Source organism: Diabrotica undecimpunctata, chromosome 8 (assembly GCF_040954645.1).
Source record: "Diabrotica undecimpunctata isolate CICGRU chromosome 8, icDiaUnde3, whole genome shotgun sequence".
NCBI classification, from domain to species: domain Eukaryota; kingdom Metazoa; phylum Arthropoda; class Insecta; order Coleoptera; family Chrysomelidae; genus Diabrotica; species Diabrotica undecimpunctata.
In genome coordinates, this window is record NC_092810.1 from 140,144,264 (window position 1) to 140,160,951 (window position 16,688).

General features: G+C 33.9%; 1 protein-coding gene across 1 annotated transcript in view; it reads right to left on the bottom strand.

Annotated features, from left to right (window-relative positions):
• Ubr3 (Ubr3 ubiquitin ligase) overlaps nt 1–16,688 on the bottom strand; it is a 94,905-nt gene that overhangs the window by 46,348 nt on the left and 31,869 nt on the right. Inside the window, exon 2 of the mRNA XM_072541183.1 lies at nt 1,778–1,991. Within this exon, the coding sequence (XP_072397284.1) occupies nt 1,778–1,991 (214 nt within the window). The remainder of the gene's footprint in view (nt 1–1,777; nt 1,992–16,688) is intronic.

Consider the following 16,688-nt stretch of genomic DNA (forward strand, 5'->3'; position numbering starts at 1 on the left):
AGATGGAGTTGAAACCGACTTACGGATATTAAAAATCAGAAGATGGCAACATGTTGCCAGAAACCGAACAGAATGGCGACCAATCTTAGAGCAGGCCAAGATCCACAGAGGATTGTCGAGCCAAAGAAGATGATGAGTATTATTTTCAGTGTTAAGAAGCGCTCCCAGGTATACAAATTCGTTCACTGCTTCGACGACGTTGTTTTCTATAACAAGTGGTCGTAGGATTTGTGGTTGCGTGCTTATTTTCATATACTTCGTTTTGTTGGTGTTTATTATTAAACCCAACAATATTGATATCATCAGCATAGGCAAGGATTTGCACTGCTTTATTAGTATTACTTTTTCCAGAGCCAGATTGAACAGTATGCAGGAGAGAGGGTCTCCTTGGCTCAACCCGTTATTTTTTTTAAAAGTTGCAGACAGTTCCCCCTGAATTCGTACTCCATATTCAACTTTTTCAAGAGTTAGTTTTGTTAAATTTGCCAACTGATTTGGTATTCCTAGCTCTGGCATTGCTTTGAACATTTCTCTTCTAATCACAGAGTCACAGGCTGCTTTGTAGTCTATAAATATGTGATGAGTATCAATGCTATATTCCAGTGTTTTTTCTAAAATTTGTTTCAGAGTTGCAATCTGATAAATTGTCGATTTACCACATCTGACACCAGCCTGGTATTTCCTACTATCCGTTCTGCATATAGTACCATATGGTGACATCGTACTGTGGAAAATATTTTATACGCTGTATTTAGAAGAGTAATTCCTCTGTGGTTAGAGCATTCAAAGATATCTTTATAAGCTGCTCTAATGCCATTATGGTATCGTGGCCACCTTCTTTCTATAGTTCAGCTGAGAGGTTATCTATTCGGGTGATTTGTTTCTGGCTAATTTTTTAACTGCATCTTTAACTTCAAGAATCCTTGGTAGTTCCTCTTCCCTCTCGTCTGTTTCCCTTGCCTCATCTCTTTCGTCTTCCAGGTTTTCTTCTTCTTCCTCTATATTAAGTGCCTGGTTATAGTATTCCACCCATCTATTCAATACAATACATCTTTCCTTGTTGTTAATAGGTCGCCATTCTGACTTCTCCATTGTCTTGTGGTTGCCTTGAATTCTTTTCTGTTGATGTTAATATTCCTATAGAATGCTCTGAATTCTTTCTCTCTATTGATGTTTTCTATATATTTAAGTTCCTTATTTAAGCAGTTTCGTTTTTTTTCTTTTGTGTATCCTCTTCTCTTCTCTTTGTCTGGTAATTCTCTACAGTTGTTCTAGTTCGTCGGGTACGCATCTTTCTGTAGGCTTTTTTTTTTTCTTTTGTTGCATTCTTGCATTCATCGTCAAACCTAATATTTTACGGGCACAAATTTCTGTTCCTATTTCCTCTTTCAGGTCCAGGTAACCTTGTGTATGTTCTTGTGTAAGTTTATCAGTCGTAATCCATTATCGCTACTGATGTTGTGTAGGTTATGCTTTCATATTGTGGACATGAAAACTAGCTCTCGTCCCATTCTTGCATTCACGTCACCTAATACAATCTTAATGTTATTTCTGGGACATCTTCTGTGGGTTTGTTCTAGCTCTCGTCCCATTCTTGCATTCACGTCACCTAATACAATCTAAATGTTATTTCTGGGACATCTTCTGTAGGTTTGTTCTAGGTATTCAAAGAATTGTTCTTTTATTTCCTCTGGTTTATCATCAGTTGGGGCATGTGCATTGATCAAACTAAGCAGAAATTATACACTTCGAAAATCAACATATGAATCATACTTACCCGGTTTCTTTCATTACAGAAGCATCCCCACAATCGCATGCACCGCCGGCTTGGCTCAAAAACATATTAAAATCGTGTCGGGCATGGTTACCTTTTTTGAAGCATTCTGTACAAAGTGACATACACGGTGATATGCCACACGTTCGACACCTATAGGCCACGAAATTCGGCGTCCACACCAGACCACAAGTTGTTGCATTGTCGTATGCTCGAACTGAAAAAAAAAATAAGTATAAATAACATAATAATAACTATAAGTATATAGGAATAATACGTCCTTACTTTTGCTTTATTTTTAATAAAATCATCTAACAACCATTCTTTATTTATTGATTACTAAATTAATAATTAAGCAAAAGTTTTGTTCGGTAATCAAAACAAGTATAAAATATGATACCTTAACTTGGAAGTGTGACATCGCCACAAAAATGAAGAAGCTGCATTAGTGCTTTCGTACAAAAACAAAGAGGCGATATTCAACAACGTACAAATTGTAGAGTTACGTCCCGGGATTATCTAATGTGTGACGACATATAGAGAGACTATATATACTAGTGTATAATTATTTTCAGAGCTTTTAGTTTTGTAGTTGTTACCATACTTGTATGTTCCTAATAAATAAATTTTGTTACGAAAATAATTTTTTAAAAACCCGCTTACGGCTTTGACGTTCGTATTAAAAAAAAAATAACTGTCGCAGTCAGTAGTATTTTTCAAAGTTTTATAGCGTTTTCAAGTTAACGCCATTCGTAACTGGCGCAGTCATTTAGATTTTTCGAAATTGTACAGTGTTCGCATTAACCTTGCCGAATTTCGTGTGCAATTTTTCTTTTTAAAGATTAACGAAAAAAATCCACATTTCGGGAACGGTAACAGCCAAATGTCCAGAACAAAAATTGTCCATAACCCATTGGAAAAGCCAAGATCAGGGAGAAGGAACCAGCATCGTCCAGAATCCTATTGGGGCAGACGGAAGAACAAATATAGTTTGAAGTCAAGTTGTCAGATGTAACTTCATATCCAGGATTCGTACCTTTTAGATTAGGTACCTCCAAAATAATTTCTACACTCTGGACATTCATACAAATTTACAATTTAACTTCTGTCATACAAAAATGTTATTTATTGAAAAATGAAGCTCAAAGACTACACACAAGTTTAAGAAATCAAACAAGTTATTATCCAGAATTAGAAAATTCATTAATCCCTTTAATTACTGGATCATATGGACGTATCACAGGAAATATGGACCAAGAAGAAACACAAAGAATAGAAAACGAAATAAAACAATAAAAAAAGATAATCAAAATAACCTAAAAGTCAATTCCTTAAGACCTAAGACAAATATCTTTATTGCAAGATTCTATAAATCCTTTTAATAATACTATAAATAACATTTCACAAAATCAATTGATTTTAAAATCAAAAATTGAAGTTATAGAGAATAAATTAGCTTTATTTGAAAAAAGTATGTACACACATATCCAGTCATTTATAGTAATAAATCAAATTACTTTACTTTATCAAACAATTTATGATATTTTTGAAAAAGTAGAAACTGCAATCTAGTTTGCCAAAATAAATAACTTGCATAATTTTATAGTAAATCCAGTTGAATATCCTTTTAAATGAAATAAAAAAGCAAAATCTGAGACAAAGTCAAAATTAATGCCTTTTGATACTACAATAGGAAAAATAATTCAGTACGAGAAAAAAAATAAATATTAAGAGCTATTCAGTAAATTCTATAATTACATTTTTATTACAGATTCCATTAGTTGAATCGGAAATATATGATTATTACCAAGTATTCCCTATTCCTATGAATAACTCAAATTATCTTATTCATTTACCTTACAAACCTTTCCTTGCACTTAATGAATTTAGATATATCTACATGGAAGATATATGCACAGAAATAGACTCAGAAGGGTACATATGTAAAGGAAGTAATAAACTAACGATAACCGAAGAAGCCCCTTGTGCAGTCCAATTAATAAATTTCAAGAAAAAGGCATTGTCATGTGAATATTTCGAAGTAAAGATAAAAAAGATAGAATCTACAAGAATCAGCGATGGAAAATGGATAGTTACAGTTCCAAAAGAAGAATTAGCAATTGTCGAGTGCCCAAACTCAAAAGAAAATTTACCAATACATGGAAGCTACGTTTTAGAATCAGTTCCCGAATGTACCGTGAAAATCAAGAATGAAGTCTTCCAAACAGAAAAAATTAGTAAAAGTCACTTTGCTCATATAAATCTTCCAAAAGTTATTCCTTCTATTAATATTTTTCAAAATGAAAGTTCAAATTTTTCACCAATAAATCTTAATACAATTAACCTTAGAAAGACTAAAGATATTTTAGAAAAGTTAGAAACACAAAAATATAATTTAAAAGACATTGGTTCAATTTATTTTAAACAAATAAATTTTTGGACAATCTGTATATATATAATTTTCATTTTAATTTCATAATATTTAACTAAATATTGTAACACTATGCGTCAAAGAAGACAAGAAGAAAGAAGAAACCCAAGGATTTATTGTGTAAAGAAGCACACCCCAATGATATGCTTCTTTCTAAGGGCGGAGGAGTTACGTCCCTGGATTATCTAATGTGTGACGACATATGGAGAGACTATATATACCTACTATGGTTTGATTTTTAACCAGGAGGAGTAAACTAAAAAGACAGATTCACACCCAAGAAAGTTACTAGAAAAGTCACCAAATACATCTTCTTTTTTGGTTGATTATCTCGGTCGATTCTAACCTAACTGTTTGTTTATGTTTAATAATAATTTTTCCAATTTACTTCCAATATACATTTTTTTGTTTTTCTAATTACAATAAAAAAATGTTGGATTGTTATGAAGAAGTTATTCAAATAGTTGAATTCGCAACACCTAAAATTAGCACATTACTTTAGTAAGTCTTGATTTTAACTATAACTATTCTGCAAAACTAACTTGTTGCCTGTTTTATTTTTGCTAGAAATGGATGTTATTTTTATTCCAGGATTATCAATTTTTATTTATTTGTACATGTTTATAATGCATTGTTTTTCATTTGATGATGAATGACCCAAATCTACTCGGCGTTTTTTAGGTGAAAAAGGATAACTACCACTAGTACTTGGCATTGAATCCATATTGTTATCTTAATAACACTAATACGTGGCTAAATAGTTCTGAAAAGAACTGTTTTTTATATAAATGCAAACTAAAAATATAACAATTAAATAAATAACGCAGAAAATACAAAAAGTCGTCGATATAAATTTTGAATTTTAAAATTTCATATATGTACTAAACAAATTTTATACCGGAAGTGACCATAGATTGGTTAGAGCGAATATTAAAATACAGACGAGAGTAGAACGAAACAAACTTATTAAACGAGAACGATACCCAACCACCGATGTGCTATTTCAAAAACAAACGGAATACCAAAAAGAGCTAAGCACAAGACTAAAATCAGTAGAGACACTGAGACAAATGGATATAAACGGACTAGCCAATAAAATAAAAGTAACTGTAACAACATCGGTTAAGAAAATATGCTCAAACACGAAAACAGCCAAAACATCTAAACTTCAACCTAATACAATTAAATTACTAAAAGAAAGACGAAACAGAACAGATCGAACTTCGGACAGCTTCAAAAGTTTAAACAAAAACGTGAAGAAAGAAATTAGGAACGATCATAGAAACTATACTAACAATCTAATAAAAAATATAATACAAGATAACTGCAATATGAAAGTACTCAAAGCAAAAAACTCAAACGGCACAAGAAAAATCATAGAAATAAAAAATGAGAAAAACGTCACCGTCCGAGACAGAAAGGAAATAAGCGAGGCCATTGAAAAATTCTACACTAAATTATACTCGGCAAATACACAACCACAACAACGACGTACTGAACGAACAATAATTAACACCGTCTCAGAAGAAATACCGGACATAACCGACTATGAAATAAGAATGGCTCTAAATCAACTAAAAACGAATAAATGTCCGGGAGAGGATACAATTACAGTCGAAATGTTGAAAATCGGTGGAAGAAAAATAGAACAGGTATTAAATATTTTATTTAATAAAGTAATTGATGAAGGAAAGATTCCTCAAGAATGGTACAACTCCGAAGTCATCTTACTATTCAAAAAAGGAGACAAAGCAAACATCGAGAATTACCGACCAATATCCTTGCTCTCACATCTGTATAAATTACTAACTAAAATCATAACCAACCGCCTAACACATAAGCTCGATTTCTATCAACCTATCGAGCAGGCTGGATTCAGAAAACATTTTAGTACCATAGACCACTTGCACACCGTAAGAACACTGATAGAAAAATGCACCGAGTATAATGTTCCAATTCATATGGCGTTCGTCGATTTCCATAAAGCATTCGATTCCATCGAATTATGGGCAGTGCTTGAATCTCTAGAAAATGCACGTATAGATTCAAGATACACTAACATAATTAAAACCATATATGAAAATGCCACCATGCAGATAAAGCTGGACGAAAGCACAAAAACTAATCCCATAAGACTACAACGGGGAGTAAGACAAGGAGACACCATCTCTCCCAAACTATTTACCCTTGCTCTAGAAGACATTTTTAAGAAACTAGAATGGAACAATAAGGGTATCAACGTCGACGGATCATACTTAAACCACTTGCGATTCGCAGATGACATAGTTTTAATAGCCGATAATATCCAAGAACTAAATGATATGTTACAACAATTAAATGCAGTTTCAGGAGCGGTAGGCTTAAAAATGAACTACAGCAAAACAAAAATACTGAGCCGAGACCAGACAAATATAACAATACAAAATCATACCATAGAAAATGTTGAACATTATGTATATCTAGGTCATGTTATCAAACTAGGAAAACCTAATCAAGATGCTGAAATTAAAAGAAGAACACAACTGGCATGGGGCGCTTTCGGCAAATTAGCATATATCTTGAAAAACACCTCCATTCCTGTAAACTTAAAGAAAAAGGTGTATAACACATGCATACTACCAGTTTGTACTTACGGCTTGGAGACAGTAGCCCTTACCAAAAAATCTGCTAAAAAATTAGAAACAACGCAAAGAGCAATGGAACGAATCATGCTTGGAATATCACTAAGAGACAAGATTAGAAACACCGAGATAAGACGTAGAACGAAGATTAGAGATATTGTGGAAGAAATTGCAAAAATGAAATGGCGCTGGGCAGGTCACGTAGCCCGATATAATGACAACAGGTGGACACGGAGAATTCTAGAATGGAGACCAAGGACGACAGCAAGAAGCACGGGAAGACCTCAAAAAAGATGGGTAGATGACATAAGAACAGTGGCAGGCAAACAGTGGATTAGATTGTCTCAAGATAGAGAAAGATGGAAGCAATTGGGAGAGACCTACATTCAGGAGTGGATGGAAAATGGTTGACAAAGAAGAAGAAGAAAATTTCATAAATGTCATTAGTATCAAAATATCATAATTTAGTGGAGTAAATTTCACTGCGGTTGGATCAATTACAAACAAGCATTACGGCGCGGTAAATTTGAATTACTAATCTTGGTTAAAATAGAAACCATAGTGTATAATTATTTTCAGAGCTTTTAGTTTTGTAGTTATAAATAAATTTTGTTACGAAAATATTCTTTTAAAAACCCGCTTACGGCTTTGACAAACGTAACTGTAGGGCCATAAAGCTAAACCACATTGTGAATATAAAATGAGAAAGAATTACCTATAGACGTGAACAAAGATACCTCAGAAAATCAATATAAATTTATGAGAGGCAGATCAACAGCATATGCAATTTTTATTATACGATAACTATTAAAGAAATCAGTTACGCTACTGAAATGCAATAACTATTGAACTTTAACCTATATCTCAAAAACAAACAATATTCAATGACACACGCGACTTACCTACGCATAACAAAGAAAATAAAGTTTTATAAAAATTTCTTTGAATTATGTCATCCAGACATAAATTTCTTGTCAAGGTCTTGCTAGATTTAAAATGTATGTATGTTTGATGATAAATTTATTTACTATTAATCAGTAATGAACTTGAAAAAGTACAATATATTGAACAATTAGTTTCTCTAGTCGATTAAAGACGCTTGAATGCACATGTCTGAGCTTCATATCCAAGAGAGGATACGAAATGACACAAGGTACAAGGGTTGCAACTAGAAGCGACGCTGGAAACTAAGCGGTAGCGTTAGATTTTCGCACACGAGAAATGTTCGCAGAAGAAGAGAAAATATTGTCACGCATTTACCTGGAGCTTTTCGGGAAGCAAAAAATGTTAAAAAACCTGTTGATGTTTAGCCATTGGCGTGGCCACAATGGGTTCCGCGGGTGCCGTGGCACCCACACTAACTATTGAGGGGCTCAAAAATTGGGATCATTCACAATCTGTGAACATTTTGAGTAATATTAAACAAACGAGACATTAAACTAAAAAGTAAAAATTTTGTAATAAATAAATTAAAAATTATAAATAAGGTACATATTTCTAATACGGACCACCACCGTTGGTATTTTAAAATTGAACACGCCGATACAAAATTTTGCTCGAAGAAAATATTGAGGGCTGAACTGAAAGCCAAAGAGAAACAGCTACAAAAGATTTAGATTATATGAAGAAACTAATTGATATATGTAGTTATAGTTCTAGTACAAGATGAAAAACCTCTTCGTGCTCGTGATGAAACGCAAGAAAGCAATGAAGATGGATTGTTTTCCCAAATTGTACCAAAAAAATATGACTTTACATTTAAGACCTACTTGGAATCGACCCCAAAAACTGCATTTATTTTAGCAAATACATTCAAAATGGTATTTTACGTTTTCTCAAAAATGTAAGGAAGTATTCAGAAGGAAGTAAAAGAAAACCTTCTTTTGATGATCAGTAGAATGTTATAACGTCATTTCAAGCTCCCATGCCTTCATCAGACACTCGGGCTGAATAAAAAATCAAAATCAAATACGGAAGGGCCAACGAATGTCTCCTAATTGTTTCCCACCCAAGTGGTTAGCGTACAAAGGTGCCATCTTCTTCGATGGCCATGAACGAAAACGACCTAATTTTGTTTTCTGTCCTTTGTGCTACATGAAATATGCAAAAGTACACATCTTCAAGCAAAAGCTTGCTATAGCTTAGCATATCAGTTGGCCCACCTATGGAATTTGCAGTTTAAGTCGATTACATTAAACAAATTATACTCTGCATGTTTTTATAAGTTCCCATATTAATAATATGGCATTTTTATTAATATTCATTTAAAACATTACCCTTATGATTTTTTATTTATTTTCAACAATAAAAAAATTCACTACACCCTGGCTATGCATTCACTTATGTCAACATAGGTTGATTTTTTCATAATTACGTTAAATCAATCAATTGCAATATGTTGCAATTGTCACGCTATAGTGTAAGAAATATAGTCAGATACAAAACTATAGGTTCGGTCGTCACAAAACTGTACGAAAACGTAAAATAACCGAAGCAAATCGAAAGGCATTAAGACGCATTATAGTGAAAAATCGACGAGCAAATTATATGGAGTTAAGCGTTTTATGAAGTGACGTTATTCAAAGACACGTTTCTAGATCAACATGTCACCGAGAGGCCCACAAATTAGGATTTGGTACTTACAAAGTATGTTTTATAGTTGAAAAAATTAGTAGGAATTGGCTTTAAAAAAATTCATTTTATTTTGCGTTAAGGAAAAGCCACTTTTAACATTACAACAAAAGAAACATAGACTAAGATGGCCAAGAGAGCATAAAGATTGGACTCAGTCGCAATGGGATTCAAAACAACGGAGTTATGAGTCCAGATTTGAAGTGTGTGTTGGAGACAGTAGGAGTCGCGACATTCGCAGGAAAAATGAAGCTTTTCATCCCGACTGTCTGAAGAGAAAAGTCAAATTTCCTGTATCTGTCATGATCTGGGGCAGCACGTCGACTAAAGTTGTGTCATACCTCAAAAGAGTTTAAAATGGATTGAAGACCATGGCATACCACTTCTGGAATGGGTTTCTAACAGTCCCGACTTGTCCCCGATAGGGACTTTGTGGCGCGAAATGAAAAAAGCTTTGAGAAAACATCCTGCCAGGTCCGTCAACGAATTGAAGGAAAAATTGCAAGAAATATGGGATTCGTTTACATTAGAATTTTGTCAGAACTTGGTAAAAACTATGCCTCGAAGAATTGTGGATGTCATTAAAACTAAAGGGGATGTAACTCAGTGGTAAACTTTACGTTATAAAATATTTTCTATAATTAGGAAATTCAAAAATGTTGTTCGGTGCATTAAAACTTCTAAAATTTACGCTGCGCTTTTATTTTTGTTCTCTAAAATTTAATTTTCTTATCAATCTAACGTTGGGCCAACTGATATGGGAAGGGGCTCGTATTGCAGAATATTATGAATTTCATGGATGCAGAGAATTCCTCTTTCTCCATCCATAGTTCTAACGTTGGGCCAACTGATATGGGAAGATATTTCAGAATATTATGAATTTCATGGGTGTAGGGAATTCCTCCTTCTCCATCCATAGTTCTACATCATCGATACCAATCTGTTTATAGTAGCAGTTTCGAAAATACGCATAGCCTTGATGGTTATGAACGAAACGAAGACGGACCTAAAGAACAGTTTGGATTAAATCTTTGTTATCTGAGTTGTATGTCATATGCGTTTTCGACGTTTTTCTAAAATTGTTCGTCAGTATTTTATATGTAATAGCCGTAGCATAAGCCCTTCGTAGTTATTGCTCTTCATTTATATCTCAACCAATTTATCAATCCGTCATATCAGTTCTTCTTATTATGTATTAAAAATAAGAAGAACTGAGTTATGGAATGCCATTTTTAGATTCTTCATGTCAGTTCAATTATAGACTGTTGATTATTGTAAATTATAGATAGCGCAAATTTGGCATTTTCCTGAATTGATTTCGAAAGAATTTCTGTTGGTTTTTAAATGTCGCTGTAGCGTCTTTTGCACATTATTTTTAAAAATAATTGCTAATATGACAGCAAGATTTTGTTTCATTCAGAGATCTTACCTCAAGTTCGCTCTGAGGATTCCTAAGACTGAAATACGTATAAGCGAATGGCATTGAAATTAAATCTTAACTGTCTTTCGTGTATCTAAACTATTTTTGCGTTTAATGTCCAGCCCCCTTCACTAATTTACGGTCTCTTAATTTTAACCGCCTCGAAAAAAACAAAAGTTCTTTCACAATTCTTTGTTATATTAACAATTGATCAGCATTAAATTTGATAAATATTGACATAATTCATTGGTTTGTCATACATTTCTATCTTATTTCAGTAAATATGTTACATGTAACTTTTAAGAAAACCTTTTCTGAATAATTATATTTAAATTAAAACCACGCGACGTTGGAACGCTTCTCTACAGAGACCCACATCCTTCTCATTTCATAAATAACGATATTAATAACAAGTTTTTGCGCTAAACTACAAAATGTTTATCAAGCTGTCTGCATAATTACCTGCTCACTACGTACCTTTGCTTATATCTATGTGATTAAAAACGATTACGAATTATATGCGGCGTTTATTATATTTCTTATGTACGAGATGTTATAGATAAACACCTTTAGAATAAAACAGGAAGTAAGTAGTACACGAGCGGTTATAATGTACGATGTGAATTCTCTCGAGCGCGGTTTTTGTATGTATTGATCTCTTATAATCATTGACTATAGTTGAAGGTAATGCCAATTGTACAATTTCCATGATTTCGGCGATATCAATATACGAAGAAGTGTACAGGACCGGACTGGGAGGCTAAACTGTTCGTCAAAAATTGGGGATATTGTTAAACGCCGTCTACACTCTCGATCGAAGTTCTTCGGACGAAGTGAAGTTAATCGAGGCGAGGTGACTCTCTACATACTCGTGAAGTGGAGTAATGAACTTCGGACCCTTGACTTAGACGCGAAAAACCGACAGAACGGAAGTAGAAAGAGGCGAAGCGAAGTCGCATGAAGTACTTGTCTACACTCTCGTACTAGCTGAACTTCTATCAACTTCGCAAGTAGTAAAGTGGCCGCTTTAGATGTTTAAAATAATTAATATTTAATAGGTAGTAGACCAATCTGGGGCAGATGATTTAAAAAATATGTATATCAGGAATGACATATAACAAAAACACATTGTAGAAGAAATTAATCTGGATTAAGTGGACAAAAAAATATTAAATCACTATAGACGTCCAATATACGATAACAATATTTTTATGTAGTAAAATTTCGTGTCTTAGGTGTTCTGGAATGTCGACTTAACCAAAACTGGGGCGGAACACAAGTGATAAAGTCTCAAATAGAACAAGCTAGAACAGCTTTTATAAAGATGAAGACATAACAAGAGTAGGACAAGCAGGAAAACACTAAAAAACCTTAGAACCGATGGTAAAATTAAATACTGATCAACATGAAAGTCTGGGAAACACAATATAAGAGTCTATTAACAGAAGATCGACCAGTGAGATAAAAATATGTAGAAAGGGACATTATGAGAATGAAACCCCAGAAATAACCTAAGAATTACAGTGTCTGATTTTACAAAAACATTAAAAGAAGTAAAAAATGGCAAGGCAGCAGAACCAGGAGACAGTCCTATAGAGTTGTAAAGTATGCTCCAAATATACTTTTGGATTTGATTGCAAAGTTTTTTAATAAATGTATAAAAAGTATATATATATATACATACACTCCTCATTTCTAACACTGTCGACCCAGCTTATTCGAAGTAGTCGTCTATATAACCACATCTAAAAGTCTTCCAAGCGTTTAAGTATCGACTCACTTAGGGTCCATGCTTCCACTCCATATAGTAACACTGGAAAAAATCAATACTAAGATCTGGCTGCAAAGTACGTTCCTCATTTTTACAAAAGTGGCTCGGGCTTGTTTCATGCGCCTTTTAATTTCTACAGTTGGATCCCAGCTGACATTGATATTACTGCCGAGATACACGAGTTTTTTTACTCTGTCCAGTTCGACTTTTACACCGTCATCCTGTATATGGTTTTGTTTGCTAACTATCATATATTTAGTTTTCTTAACGTTGAGTTTTAATCCATACTGATCACATGTTTGTTTTATTTTGTTCATTAGATTATGAAGGTCTTCTCCGTAATTAGACTCACTAAGGTATCGGCGACATATCTAGTATTGTCTACGTTTACACCTTCTTCTTCTTCGCGTGCCATATTAGAATTATCCGACGTTGGCGATCACCATTGCGAAGGCTTCTCGATCTTCAGCAATATGGAATAATTGTCCTGCATTTGATATCTGAGTCCATTCACGACTGTTTTTTAACCAGGAAACTTGTTTTCTTCCTACACCTCTACGGCCCTCTATTTTGCCTTTAAGGATCAATTGTAATATTTTATATCGACTTCCCCTTACTTATATGTAACAGATAAGACATTTTCCGATATTTAACACCCTTTAGCAGTTCTCTATCATTGTTGACGCTCATTAGTACTTCTTCATTAGTTTTCCTTGCTGTCTAAGGTATCTTCAGCATTCGCCTATGAACCCACATTTCCAATGCTTCATTTTTGTTCATGATCGATACTTGTAGCGTCCACACTTCTGCACTATACAAGAGTACGAGCCAAACATAGCACTTAACCATTCTCTGTCTTAGTTCTAAACTGAGATGATTATTGCAAAGAAATGGCTTGATTTTCATAAAAGTAGTTTTAGTCATTGCTATTCTACGTTTTATTTCTATGTCTGGATCTAGTTGGTCCGTTATCACAGTTCCCAAATATGTCATTTTGCGAACTTTCTTAACTTGGACTCCGTTTAATTGAAGCTTTGCATCTGGACGTAGGTCACGACTAAACACTAAAAATTTGGTTTTGTTTGAGTTTATTTTAATGCCCATATCCTCTCGTACCTCGTGAATACGATCAAGCAGAATTTGGAGACCTTCAATATTTGACAGAATTACTGTATCGTCTGCATATCTAGTTCCCCGTTGATTTTTATTCCATTTGGTTGTCTCTCAAGTGCCATTTTAAATAACTGGTCCGAGTAAACATTGAACAATGTTGGCGACAAAATGCAACCTTGTCTGACTCCTCGTTGTATGGAGATTTAATCGGTGTAGTTATCTCCAATTTTTACGATAGCAGTTTGATTCCAGTACAAATTTTTAATGACACGAATATCCTTGTCATCGTCGATCGGATAGCCAAGCGGGCTGGGCGGCTGGCTTCTCCTTCGCTTCAATGCGAGAGATGTCAGTTCAAATCCCCAGCTCGGTGAACAGAAAACAAAAAGGCTAACGCAGTAGTTTAAAATTCTAAAATGAATCTGCGGCTTAGTCTAGAATATGCTGGTATCTGATCGGCCTATGGTGGAGCAGTACGGCAAGAGATAAGGGCTTGCGGCTAGGTGATACTCCTCCATAGATCCCTACCGGAAGGGCGTGGAACGCCTAAATACCGGGTATATATATATATATATATATATATATATATATATATATATATATATATATATATATATATATATATATCCTTGTCATCTATTCCAATATTTTTCAGTATTTGCATTAATTTTACATGCTGTACTTTATCGAATGCATTTTCGAAGTCCACGAAACATGCAAATACATCTTTTGGTTGGTCACGGCATTTTTGTAATAGGATGTTAAGCGCAAAAAATGCCTCCCTGGTTCCCATAGCATTTCTAAAACCAAATTGGGTATCTTCGAGATCTTCTTCGCATTTGTGTCTAATTCCGTTGTGAAGTATTCTTAGGAAAATTTTAAGAGTGTGGCTCATTAGGCTAATTAATCGATATACTGAGCATTTTCTCGCATTGTGTTTTTTAGGTATTGCGACAAAGATGGATTTGAGCCAATCTGTGGGAATCACTCCGGTGTTATATATTGAATTAAATAAAAAGTCTTACTACTACTTTTATGTTATCCTCTATTAGTTTTAGCAACTCAGTTGGTGTATCAACTGGACCATAAGCTTTTCTAATTTAAGCATTATTTATAGCGTGTTCTACCTCGCATTTCATAATTTCTGGGCCGTCAGTACAGTTTTGGTAGAATTCGGCAATAATATTCCTGTCATCTTCAAATACTGATATATACAACTGCCATTCCTTTCTTATTTCGTGCTCATTTACAATAATTTTGTTATTATTGCCAACTAGTAGAGACCGAACTCGTTTTTTAAATATGTTACTCATTTCTTTTAGTTTTTTGTGCACATTAAATAAGTCGTGTTTAGATATTACAACCTCCATTTCGTCGCACCTTTCTCTCATCCATTTTTCTTTGGCTAGTTCGATCTCCTTTTTTATTCTTCTTTGCAAGTGTCTATATTCTGTTTCATTAGATTTTATCAGTCGACGTTGTTCCATTAATTTCAAGATGTCGTCTCTCATCCATTTATTTTTCTTGACTTTTTTGATAAGTTTTTTCTATAATCATTGTTTGTGGAGATTTCGTTAACTTGGTTTTTAAATTCACTCCATAGTTCTTCTGGATCTTCTAGTTGTTCTCCGATGTTTTTTATTCTATTGTTAAATTCATTTTTAATGTTATGTTTTATGTTTATATCGTCAAAGTTAAGTACATTGGTTTTTGGTTTTTGTCGCTGAATTCGTTTTAACCTTAGTTTAATATCTGCTACAAGTGGTTGATGATCAGATCCAATATCTGCCCCAGGAAATGTAGTGACTTTTTTGACACTCAGTGTGGTTTGACACTCGAAAGAGCTTAAACCAACGTTCAAATGAAGCCATCGGTTAAAATTAAATGAACTAATGTTCTTACAGTTTTACTTGTATTTTTTTGTTTCGTTTCTCTCGTTTAGTTTGTAATCTTTAATGTTAAGTTATCGTAGAGTTTTTATAACATCTATAAAAAAAAACCCTACAAATTGTTTTTTGAACTGATGATGCTTTTAAAAATAAAAGCGAAACGTATTCGAATAAATCAATAAAGTAGTTGACGACTTTTATTTGCCAATTATTGACCGATAAAACCTCTGCTATTCAACCATTGAATATATTCCAAATTTAATCAACGGTCGTGTTTAGGTATACATATAAAGCAATAGTAAAACATATTGCAACCTATTGTGCAGAATGTTAAAACTCAGCCCTCGAAACGGACTATCTGAGACGTGCCAAGTTTCCAGAATGCATCAAATTAGAAATGAAGAGATGCGGCGTCATACAAATGTCACTATACATCAGAGAATCTATGGGAATACACTGATCTGGACATATAATGGAGACGGATGATGAACGATGCGATGGCCAAAGAAAATTCAACGTACATTCCGAGAGAAAGAAGGAAAATAGGAAGACCTATTACCATGGATGAGATCTTGCTATGTAGGTGAAAAGCCTGAAGGAGTGTGATTGAAGGGATATAAAGAGATTGAGACTAAATTGCGGCAAATGGCAGACGCCGTAAGAATCTTGTAAATATGATGACTATAATATACTATATATAGTGACGATATCAATATATCCTTAGGAATTCGATTTCGTGGATCGATATAATCCCAAATGCAGTAGTACAAAACTAAACTGAACAGAAATCATAAACACTATCAAGAAAAGAAAATTAGAATACTTAGGAACATACAGTACGATAACAAATTAATGAGAGCTTCATCTTATACACGGTATACATTTATTACACGGTAAGATTGATGGTCAAAGGGGTTCAGCTCGTCGCAGAACTTCTTGGCTGAAGAACTTATAACACTGCTATGGAACTAACATAATAACACTTCTCAGGAAGCCAAATATCGCTGATGATTACAAACATTCAATCGAACACGGCAC